This window comes from Scyliorhinus torazame, chromosome 10 (genome assembly GCF_047496885.1).
Source record: "Scyliorhinus torazame isolate Kashiwa2021f chromosome 10, sScyTor2.1, whole genome shotgun sequence".
Taxonomy (NCBI): domain Eukaryota; kingdom Metazoa; phylum Chordata; class Chondrichthyes; order Carcharhiniformes; family Scyliorhinidae; genus Scyliorhinus; species Scyliorhinus torazame.
In genome coordinates, this window is record NC_092716.1 from 148994399 (window position 1) to 149006804 (window position 12406).

General features: G+C 43.7%; 1 protein-coding gene across 1 annotated transcript in view; it reads right to left on the reverse strand.

The window, feature by feature from the left end:
- Window positions 1–1544: 1544 nt before the first annotated feature.
- Window positions 1545–12406, reverse strand: part of apip (APAF1 interacting protein) — an 85114-nt gene continuing 74252 nt past the window's right edge. The window contains exons 5-7 of the mRNA XM_072518816.1: window positions 7703–7838; window positions 6354–6521; window positions 1545–6260 (exon numbers count right to left, since the gene is read on the reverse strand). Coding sequence (XP_072374917.1) covers window positions 6161–6260; window positions 6354–6521; window positions 7703–7838 — 404 coding nt within the window. The 3' untranslated portion in view covers window positions 1545–6160. The remainder of the gene's footprint in view (window positions 6261–6353; window positions 6522–7702; window positions 7839–12406) is intronic.

A 12406-nucleotide genomic window follows, 5' to 3' on the forward strand; every position in this document is an offset into this window, starting at 1 on the left:
TGTGTCAGCTGGTCTTCCTCTTGTTCCTACCTCGAAGGAAAAGGTATTCTCCTTATATATCTGTGATATTTCTCCAGTAATTGCTTGGCCAGTACTTCATGGGTTTTTCATATTTTGTCTCCACTGCAGATCTTGATTAAACTAATAGTTTCAGAAGGGCAAACATGCGCTGTGTCAGCCAGGCCAAACAATAGGATAGTTTCAGAATCACGGGGTAGTGTAACTGCAACTATAACAACACCCTGAACTGAGGAAGATTGATTTATTTTTCTGCAATTTGCTGGTAAAGCTCTCAGGGACAATAATCTATGATCAAAGTTGCAAACATATATTTTTCACCTGGGTATTGGTGCTTATCAGTGACTGTCACTGGAAGGTTGACTGGCTCCTGGTTCTCTGATTGCTGTGGTGGTGAGCTGGGTTTTGTGGGTCCGGGGCTGTTGAATCTGCTCATTTCTATTTTGTCACTAGTTAATGCAGTATCTGCTTCGGCTCCTGCTCATCTACTTGACTGAGACAGGACATTTATGGTTCAATGCCATTTCTCTCAAGTTTTGGTGCTATATGAGTATTTCTGCCTTTTGGATGAAATTAAATTGCGGTCATATGATCATCTCAGGTGGAGTAAAAGAAGTCCATGCCACTATTTGAAGAGAAGTGGGGTTGGGGGTAGGGTGGGTTGAATCCTCTCTGGTGTCCTGGCTTGACACCATTGAGGACAAAGCAGCCCGCATGATTGGCAGCCCATCCACAAACACGCAGTTTGAAAAACCCTGATCTAGAACAAGGCTAGAAGACAACAGGGAACATCATCACCTGCTGCAAATTTCCCTTCAAGCCAGCCACCATTCTGACTCTGAAATATATCACCATTCCTTCACTTTTCACTGGGTCAAAATCCTGGAACTCCCTTGCTAACAGCACTCTGGATGTACCTTAACCACATGGACCTCAGTGGTCCAAGAAGGCAGCTCACCACCACCTTCTGAAGGGCAATTAGGGATGGGCAATAAATGCTGGCCTAGTAGTGACGCTCAGATCTCAAGAATGAATTTTAAAAAGGGGATTTGTCCCTCAACCAACATAAGTAACAGTGTTACTGCTCATAACCGCATTGTTGTTTACGAGAGCTTATTGTGCACAAGTTGGCTGCCAAGGTTCCTACATTTCAACAAACTTCAAAAGTATTTCTTTGGCAGTAAAATACATTCAGCAATTCTGAGGTTGTGAAAGGTGTTAAAAGCAAGTTCTTCCTTGACACTTTCTGAAGATGTAAACATGTGTACACCACTTAATACTGAATCTATACTGGCCTGTTGCAGAATTTGGGCTGGTTTGCTGAAAACATTTGAGGTGCATTGAGGTGCTGCAAAATTCTAAGAACGATGTGTAGAACTCAAATGATTGAGAACAGAAATAACTAGGAGAGTCCTGGAACAGGTTTGTGATCTTCCACTTCTGGCAGAACGGCGAGCAGAAGTGATGGAGCATTGGCAACACCAGCAGGTCACTCAGTAATATTACAATCATTTTGTAAATTCCAGGACATTTAAATTGCTGCAAATGTATTTCAAATAATATTAAATCATGGCTTACAAAGTGCTCATACGATGCATCATAAAAGCACAGACTGGTTCAGTGATTGTACATATGAAACTACAAATGAATTTCCATTTTATTTATTTGGTCGCAGGATGTGGGCTTTGCGGATAAGGTCAGTATTTATTGCACATTCCTAATTGCCCTTGATCTGAGGGACTTGCTAGACTATTTCAGAGAGCATTTATAAAAATAAATTTAGAGTACCCAATTAATTTTTTCCAATTAAGGGGCAATTTAGCGTGGACAATTCACCTACCCTGCACATCTTTGGTTGTGGGGGTGAAACCCACGCAAACACGGGGAGAATGTGCAAACTCCACACGGACAGTGACCCAGAGTCGGGATCGAACCTGGGACCTCAGCGCATTGAGGCAGCAGTGCTAACCACTGCGCCACCATTTCAGAGAGCATTTAAGAGTTAACCACATTGCTATAGGTCGAGAGTCACACGTGGGCCAGACCCAGATTTCCTTCCCTGAAGGACATTAGTGAACCAGATGGGTTTTTACAAAAATTCTGATTTTTACATAATTCAAATTTCATCATCTGCTGTGGTTGGATTCAAATCCCGATCCCCAGAGAATTGCCCTGGGTCTCTGGATTCTTAGTCCAGTCACAACATCACTATGCCATCCCCCTGCCCACCCCCCCGCAAAGAAAACTACAGTTTAATGTTAATTCAGATTTCATTTTTGTTCATGGGATGCGGACATCACAGCAAAAGTCAGCATTTATTGTTCATATCGTGAGAAGGTGGTGGTGAGCTGCCTTCTTGAGCCACTGCAATCGTGTGGTCTACCTACACTCACAATGCTGTTGGAAGGGAATTCCAGATTTTTTCCCCAGTGACAGTGAAGAAACAGCATTATAGTTCCAAGTCAGGAAGTTGTGTGGCTTGCAAAGTGATTGCAGATAATGGTGTTCCCATGTATCTGCTGCCCTTGTCCTCTTGGGCGGCATGGTGGCACAGTGCTTTTCCAGTTTCCTTCCACAGTTCAAAGAAGTGCAGGTTAGGTAGATTGGCCATGCTAAAAGTTCCCCATAGCGTCTAAAGCTGTGTAGGTTATGTTTCAGGGATATAGGGCAGGGGAGTGGTCCTAGGTAGGGTGCTCTTTCGGAGGGTTGGTGTGGATTCAATGGGTTGAATGGAATCCTTCTGCACTGTAGGAATTCTATGAATTTAGATGGTGGTGGTCACTGGTGTGGAAAATGCTGCCGAAGGAGACTTGGTGAATTATTGCATTGCATCTTGTCGATAATGCACACAGGTGCCATTGCCTTGGTGGCGGAGGGAGTGTATGTTTAAGATGCTGGATGGGATGTTGATTAAATTGATGGAGTCAGGCTTCTTCAGTGTTGTTGGAGCTGCATTTATGCAGATGGCATGAGAGTATTCTATCAACTTGTGGATGGTGGACAAGCTTTGAGGAGACAGGAAGTGAGTCACTTGCTGCAGAACTCTCAGTCACTGACCTGCTCTTGTAGCCAGTTTGATATGGTTAGTCCAGTTCAGTTTCTGGTCAATGGCAACTCCCAGGATGTTGATAGCGGGGGATTCAGCTCTGGTTATGCCATTGACTGTCAAGGGAAGTTGATCCCAATCTGGATATTGTCCGGGTCTTGCTGCATTTGGATATAGACGCAGTATCTGAAGAGTCACAAATGGTGCTGAACATTGTGCAGCCATCAGCGAACAACCTCACTTCTGACCTGACGATGAAAGGAAGATCATAGATGAAGCAGCTGAAGATGTTTGGGCCTAGGACGCTACCCTGAGGAACTCTTGCAACGATGTCCCGGGACTGAGATGACTGACCTCCTTCATCAACCACAACCTTCTTCCTTTATGCTAGATATGACTCCAACCAGTGGAGAATTTTCCCCATGATTCCCATTGACTCCAGTTTTACCAGTTCCTTGATGCCACACTCAGTCAAATGCTGTCTTGATGTCAAGGGCAGCCACTTTCACCTCGCATCAACTCTTGAGTTCATTTCTTTTGTTCATGTTTGGACCAAGGCTTTATTAGGATTTGGAGCCAAATGCCCCTGGCTGAATCCAAACCAAATATCGGTGAGCAGGTTATTGTTGAGTAAGTACTGTTGACGATATGGACTGTGGACGATACCTTGCATCATTTTGCTGATGATTGAAAAGAGACCGGTGGGATGTATTTGGCTGGATTGAATTGTCCTCCTTTTTGTGCATGGCCATAGTTTGGTAATATTCCACATTGTCTGAAAATGCCAATGTTTACTGTTATTGAAACAGCTTGGTTGGAAGTACAGTTAATCTTGAGGATAAGTTTTTAGTGCTATTCTTGAAATGTTAAGGCTCATAGCATTTGTTGCATCCCGTGGTTTCAGCCATTTCTTGATATCAATTGGAATTAATCAAATTGGCTGAAAATTGGCATGTGTTGCTGGAGACTGGAGGAGGCAGTCAGGATGGATCAGCCACCCCCCCCACTTCTGGGACCAGTTTAGCTCAGTTGGTTGGACAGCTGTATCGTGATACAGAGCAAGGCCAACAGCGGAGGTTCAATTCCCGTACTGGTTGACATTATTCATGAAGGCTCTGCCTTCTCAACCTTTCCCCTCACCTGAGGTGTGGTGATCCTCAGGTTAAATCACCACCAATCAGCTCACCCCGTCAAAGGGGAAAGCAGCCTATGGTCATTTGGGTCTATGGCGACTTTACTTACTTTACTTCTGGCTGAAGACAACTGCAAGTGCTTCAGCGTTGCCTTTTGCGATTGACATGTTGGACTCTCCATTGAAGATATGAGTGTTTGTGGAACCTCTTCCTCTGGATAGTTATCTAATTATCCACCATTAGCAACTGGATGTGCAGAGCTATGATTGGAACCATTGGTTGTGGGATTGTATTGCCCTATCTATTGTGTGTTGTATCCACTGTTTGGCACGTAGTCCTGTGTTGGAACTTGACCAGGTTGGCATCTCATTTTTAGAAATGCCCGTAGTTGCTCCCGGCATGCTCACCTGTACTCCTCATTGAATCAGGGTTGATCCCTTTGCTCGATGCTAACGACTGAGTGGAGGAAATGCCAAATGCCAGGCCATAAGGTTGCAGATTGTGCGTGAATACTATTCTGCTGCTTTCATGGTCCACAGTGCCACATGGCTGCCCAGTTATGAGCTCCTAGATCTGTTTTGATCTATGCCGTTTAGTACAGTGCAGTGTCACACAGTAAGATGAGTGTCCTCATTGTGAAGGCGGGTTTTCATCTCCATAAGGACTGTGCAGAACCAATACTGTCACAGATAGATGTATCCGCAGCAAGTAGATTGGTGAAAAAAAGATTAAGTCAGTTTTCCCTCTTGTTAGTTCCCCCGCCAGCTGCGGTCGGCCTAGCTTGGCAGATATGTCCTCAGGACTTTGGCCAACTTGGTTATTCGTGGTGCTACTGAGACACTCTTTGTGATGACATAGAAGTCCCCCACCCAGAGTACATTCTGTGCCCTTGCTTCTTCCAAATGGGATTCAACATGGAGGAATATCATGGAGTTTGGACTCAATATTGAGGACTCCCTTTTTGACTGTATACCACTACGACGCCACCTCTGGTGGGTTTGTCCTGTTGGTGGGACAGGACTCTACCCGTGGATGGTGATGGAGGAACCTTAAACATTGGCTGTAAGACATGATTCAGTCAGTATAATCAAGTTGAGCTGTTGCTGAATAGTTGCTGACAACTCTTCAAATGTGGTGCGCTTTTATTGTTTCCGATGCCTATAATCGGTGCCAGGTGATCCACCAGGTTTAATCCCTTTTTGGCTTTTCTGTTGCAGTTTGATAAACTGAGTGGCTTACAGAGGGTGGTTAAGACTAAAACACATTGCTGTGGGTCTGCAGTCAAATGGAGGCCAAACCAGGTAAGGATAACAGATTTTGGGGCGGCAAAGAACCAGGGTTTTTATGATAATCCAGTAGTTTCATGGTCATAATCACAGAGTTACCAATTAATCAAATTTAAATTCCACCATCAGCTCTGGGAATTGAACCTGTGCTTCCTTGAATTAGCTTGGGCTTCTTGTTTATTAGTGCAGTAGCTATGTTACCATCTCCCGATGATGACAACTAATGACAGCAGGATATGTGTTAATTTAAAGTTAGCTGTAGAAAAAGACTTGTAGGATTCAATAACTCACTGATAGCTTTGTCGCGGAAGTGACCTGAAGGTGATTGAATGCCAGAGCCTTGGGGTCGATGTGCCTGAGAGTTTGGTCACCATTTACAACAGAGCACAGTCCTTGCAAAGGTGATTTTGATTAACTATAAAACACTCAACCGATTCTGTGGAGTCCATGTTCGTGATTAAGAGATCACAGCATATGATTCCATAAAACACTCCACACATGAAATATTTGTCACCTTGTGTGAATATTCACCAATACTGTTGTTCAGCCCTGCTCCCATGGTCAGCCAGGTTCTAAAATTCATGTAGAAATCAAAGACATTTCCATCACATACACAAGCCTTTCGATTTACAGTTGTGCCCTGCTATGGGCTGAAGTTATTTCCTGATCGCAAAGTCTTAGACAATACCGTTTTCTTCATTTGGATGGTGAGATGGGTCAAGGCCACATTGTTTCATTTGCAGAGCGATATCAAACAGATAATCATAGCACTCGCACCTGCAGAGAGAGGAGGGAGACACAGAAGTAAACAGAGTTACCATGCGCTGCTTGGCGACAGTGATTTGGGAAACCGGCATACACTGCACTCACATTGTTTTAGCATTTTGCCAGGTCTTTCCCCACACGTAGATGCCATGGCGTCGAACTAGGACAGCACAGGAGTCTGGGTACTCCTCCATGGCACGAGCCATGCGTTCCTCCAAGTCCTTCTCTTCTGGTGTATTCTCTATAATAGGAACCACCAACAGATCCTGATATCTGACCAATGCAAAACATTCAAAAAGAGTTTTTATAAAATAAGAAAACCATTTCTCCCTGAATTTGTACAATGATTGTGTCCTTCAACATAAAACAGGAAATTTACAACCACCTAGATTTCTGATGTGCCTTCACCACAGACTGTAGTGGTTGAAGGAGGTGGCTCCTCACCACCTTCTCCAGGACACCTAGGGATAAACATGTTGGCACTGCCAATGATGCTCACATCCCAAGAATGAATTGTTAAAAACCCATAAAGATCAAAAAATGATCAAATTATTCTAATTTTAAATAGCAATGACCAACTTTTACTTTATTTACTTCCAAAGAACATCCCAAAACAAGAATAAAGAACTGAGCCTCCAATTCCTATTGCAGAAGTGTAGCTATAATTTTATGTTCATGTTTATTACCGTTAGCACTAGTTTACCTGTGCGGGTGTGGCAACAGCAAAATAGACACTGCTCTCATGCTGGTGCTTGTGATCTTCACTAAGTCCAGTTCCACATTCCCTCTGCACAAGGTAGTAAAGATGTACTCGAAAATTTAGACCAGTAGTGGAGGGACAAGGGATGGCTGAAACATCACTAATCAGTTGCACAATGTTTTTCTGTCAACGTAGCCTTTTATCAGGTTTCCACTGTTGTCTTCAGAGTTGTCATTGCTTTTCAGCCAGTATTTCCACAATCTTTATTCACTCCCAGAGTCCATGCCACTATGTCTCACCTTTCCTAACTAATTTTTGACCACATTGGTTTAGGGTACTTCATTATGTGAAAGGCCTGGTGTAAATAACTAACACGTCCTCAAAAAACAGCTCCCCATACCTTTCAAAGCCTTCCTTGTATTGTTATTGCTCTCACTTCACTTTTAAAAAGAAACTGTTTGCATTTAGCCCTCAGTAAAAATTTAACTGCTACAAACAACTATTTGCCAAGAGTTGGGTCACTGGATTATCGCCAGAAAAGGGAGAAAGCTCTACTCACCACATCACTTCACCCATAATTTGAGTATCGGGCTGGCTTGGATGCAAAGCAATCCTCCTGCCCACTATATCACCAACAAATTACTGTTGCTAGTTTAAAAGGACATAAAAATGATACTGCTTGGTTCGTTAGGAGGCTTCAGTGAAACAACACTGGATTTGTGTTCAGTGTGACATTCATTGAGGAGTACAATACCTGTAATTGCCTCCGGATTGACATTTCCTGATTCCTTTAATCATTTCTTGGTGTGTAATTTGAAACTCCTTTCCTGGGAAGAGGAGGGTTACCATGACAGCAGCTTTAGAGTGCGTATGTATGACGGCTCCAGATCCTGTAGAATTATAATCAGCACTTCATACACGCTCCCAAATACATGGAACTGAACTACCAACACAACATCTCACTCAGAGAAATAACAAAGCTGGTACAGACAAGGGGGAACTCATTAATCATTATAGTTAAAATGTCTAGCAATGCCCGAAATGTAAAATTCTCAGTCTTGTGTTTGAAACCCTTCAAGGTGTCATCCCTCCCCATCTCTAATGTTCTCTAGCCCTACAACTCTACAGGACGTTTAATTCTCACCTCATGCACATCACTAATTTGCTTCATCCCATCATTGGAGGCTGCACCTAAAGCTATCTAAGCCTTGGAACTCTCCCTCTAAAGCTTTCCTCTCTCGCCTTCCCTCTCCCCATTAAAACCTATTTCGTTGACCCAGTTTTTGGTCACGTTTTCTGGTATCTCATTGCAGGCTTGGTGTCAGATCTTGTCTGGATTTCATTTCTACGAATGGCCTTGGGTGCCTTATAGTAAAGATGCTTCATAATTCAAAGTTGTTGTTTCCTGCTCATTACAACCATTGCATATACAAACAGATTGGCATGGGTTGAGGAGAAGTGGTGGCGTAATGGTATTATCACTGGATTACCCGGGTTCAAATCCCAGCAGATGGTGAAATTTGCATTCAATGAATAAAATCTGGAATTAAAAGTCTAAGGACAACCATGAAACCATTGTCAATTGTTACAAAAACCCATCTGGTTCACTGATGCCCTTGTAGGGAAGGAAATCTGCTGTCCTTACCTGGTCTGGCCTAAATGTGACTCTAGATCCACAGCAATGTGGTTGACTCTCAAATGCCCTCTGAAATGGAGTTAGGGATGGGCAATAAATTCTGGCCCAGATATTTACACCCACATCCCGTAAATGAACTTTTAAAAATGGGTTGCACAACTTTATTGCCTTAGCTGCCTCATTCTGCAATACTCAAATGTTATCTAAAGCTGCAGTAGTCACAGTTCCTTGCCCTCTGCCGCTTACCACCTTGGTGCAGGAATTGTTCTACATCAATAATGCTCCTTTATGAAATCATTTATTCAACAATTTTAACAAAATACTGTAAATGTCTAAAGGCGTTTCACAAATAGGCACATGGTAAACATAATCAAGCCAGGAAGGAAATGGTTAAGACAGCTAGATTAAAGAGATGGATTTGAGGTGAATAGGAAGTAACTAAAGTAACGAACAGGGGATTATCTACAGCTAAAATCAAATCTCATGAATTGAAGCAAAGTATTAAACTGGTTAGGAGAAGGTGGGGTGATAGAGTGTTTGATAGTTATGTGCTCAAATTGTCATGAAGAGATGAATGATGCACCATAAGGACCTGTACTGGAGTCTCAGCCATTCACTATATTTATTAATGACTTCGGTGACACAATAGAACGCCATATACATCCAAGTCTACCAAATACAAGTCAGCTTAGATAGGAACATCAACTTAAAAAGTGATATTGATATATTATGGCAGATAGATTTCAACAGATTTGGGTCTGCATTTTGTATGCCCCAGTGGGACATGTTTTCAACTGGAGGGGGGTACACGACCCCACATCTTGCTACCCACCTCCGGGGATGGGGGGGATGCAGGCGCTGAAATTGGCACCAGTCCACCATATTTAAATGAAGAATCAAGGGTCAATTTTTTACCAGGCCAATTGACCCTGATAATACGCTGCCCATGCCATAAAACATTTGGAATTGTCTGCCCAACCACACCCCCCCTTCCCCCGTAATATTCAGCCCTAAGTATGAGGTCCTCCATCCACCTTGATCCGAGAATGATTTAAATGGTGAAAAGCATGGAACTCCAAACAGAGGTAGGGTCCATGCAGGTAGATCGCTAAAAGATAGTATGTACAATAGAAAAATGAAGGGGGCAAATAATATAAATGGGAAAAAAGTTTGCTACAGTCATACAAAGCCTCAGTTAAAGCACACCTGAAGTGCTGTGCACTGCTCCGGGCACATAGAAATGAAGGAGGGCAGCTAAAATTCACCATAATGTTACTGGGACTCCAGGGGTTAGACTATAGGGAGAGATTACATAAAATAGGCTTGTACTCCCGGAAATATAGAAAGTTAAGGCTTTTAGGATTTTGAAAGGAATTGATAAACTAGATAAAGAGAAAGATATTCACCTGGTGGGGAAGTCTAAGGTCTGCGACATAACCTTAAATTCAGAAACATGCCACTCAGAAAATAATTTAGGAAATACTTTATCATGCAAATGATAGTAGAAAGGGGCAGCACGGTAGCATAGTGGTTAGCACAATTGCTTCACAGCTCCAGGGTCCCAGGTTCGATTCCCGGCTTGGGTCACTGTCTGTGCGGAGTCTGCACGTTCTCCCCGTGTGTGCGTGGGTTTCATCCGGGTGCTCCGGTTTCCTCCCACAGTCCAAAGATGTGCAGGTTAGCATTGGCCATGCTAAATTGCCCGTAGTGTTGGGTGGGGTTACTGGGTTATGGGGATAGGGTGGAGGTGTGGGCTTGGGTAGGGTGCTCTTTCAAAGAGCCGATGCAGACTCGATGGGCCGAATGGCCTCCTTCTGCACTGTAAATTCTATGATCTATGAAGTGTGAAACTCGCTTCCACAAAAACCCATGGGCTGTTAGAGATAAGAGTGGAAGAAAGGGCAGCAGCTGATCAGAGAAATTGGAACCTGGCTTTCATAGGATGGATAGTTACTTTCACAGTCTTTCAACGGCAAAAGCTCAACTTGATTAGATTTTCTGCCTGGACTGTGTCTCTGATGGCAGAACTGTTTGAACATTGAAGGGGAGTCTGGATTTGCTACCTTAATGAAGTCATACAGCGCAGAAAGTCAGCACTGTCAATATCTACCACCAATCTCGCTCTAATCCCACTTACAAGCACTCGTCCCATATCCTTGTAGATGGTGTTTCAAGTGCTTATCCAAATGCTTTTTAAAGGTTGTGAGGTTTCCAGCTTCCACTACCCAGGCAGTGCATTTCAGATTCTCACCACCCTCGAGTGATTTTTTTTCCCTCAAATCCCCTCGGAATCTCCTGCCCCTCAAACTAAAACTGTGCCCCCTTGTGATTGACCCCTCAACCAAGGGGAACAATTGCTTCCCATTTACCTTGTCCAAACCCCTCATAATCTTTTATACCTCAATCATATCCCTCCTCCGCCTTCTCAGCTCTAAAGGAAACAATCCAAGCCTATCCAGTCTCTCCTTGCAGCTCAGATGCTTTATCCCAGGCAACATCCTGGTGAATTTCCTCTGTACCCCCTCCAGTGCAATCACATCCTTCTTATAATGAGGCACCCAGACCAGCACATGGTACTCCATCTGTCACCTAACCAAGGTACAGCTCCAACATAATCTCCTTGTTTTACAATCTATGCCACGACAGATAAAGGTAAGTGTCCCATACGTCTTCTTAACTACCCTATTCACCTGCTCTGCTGCCTTCAGGGATCTGTGAACAAGTACCCCATGATCCATCTGTTCCTCTGAGCATCCTAGTGTCCTGCCATTCATTACATACTCGCTTGTCCTGTTTCTTCTTCCAAAGTGCATCACATCGCACTTATCAGGGTTAAATACCATCTGCCACTGTTCTGCACATCTGACCAACCTATCTATATCTTCTTGTAACCTTCGACCCTCTTTTTCACTGTTAACCACCCTGGTGTTGTCTGCAAATTTACTTATCATTCCCACCACGTTCTCATCTATATCATATATATATATATATATATATATATATATATAACAAACAATAAGGGACCCAACACTGATCCCTGTGGTACGCCACTGGACTCTAGCCTCCAGTTACGCAAACTGCCTTCTACCACCATCCTTTGTGTCCTACCAATAAGCCAGTTTCGGATCCATCTTGACAAGTTTCCTTGAGTTCCATGTGCTTTTCATCCTTCTCAATCAGTTTCCTATGTGGGACCTTGTCAAAGGCTTTGCTAAAATCTATACAAACTTCATCCACACACTCGGTCACTTTATCAAAAAATTCTATCAACTTTCGTTAGGCATGATCTCACTCTGACAAAGCCATGCTTAATGCTGTGCCAAAAGTGCACTGTTGGGATTTGCACATTTCTAACAAAATTGTACTAAAAATATATTCATTACATATTAGGTTACTTTCGAACCCAACACACGGTCAGAGACAGAGAAAATGAATTGTTTAGGCAACACCACCAAAGCGGGGCATTCCATCTCCGAGGGATTGGGCTGGGCTATAGTGCACACTCTCCAATCCAGGGCGTATGCATTCCTCGATCCTGGGCGGCCACGCTCCCATGCAGAGTACACGCACGCTCCCATTTAGAGCATGCGCACGCTCCAATTCAGAGCACGCGCACGCTCCAATTCAGAGCACGCGCACGCTCCAATTCAGAGCACGCGCACGCTCCAATTCAGAGCACGCGCACGCTCCAATTCAGAGCGGCGCACGCTCCAATTCAGAGCGGCGTACACTCCAATTCAGAGCGGCGCACACTCCAATTCAGAGCGCGCGCGAATGTTCCAATTCAGAGCGAACCCACTCCAATTCAGAGCGCGGGAGCGC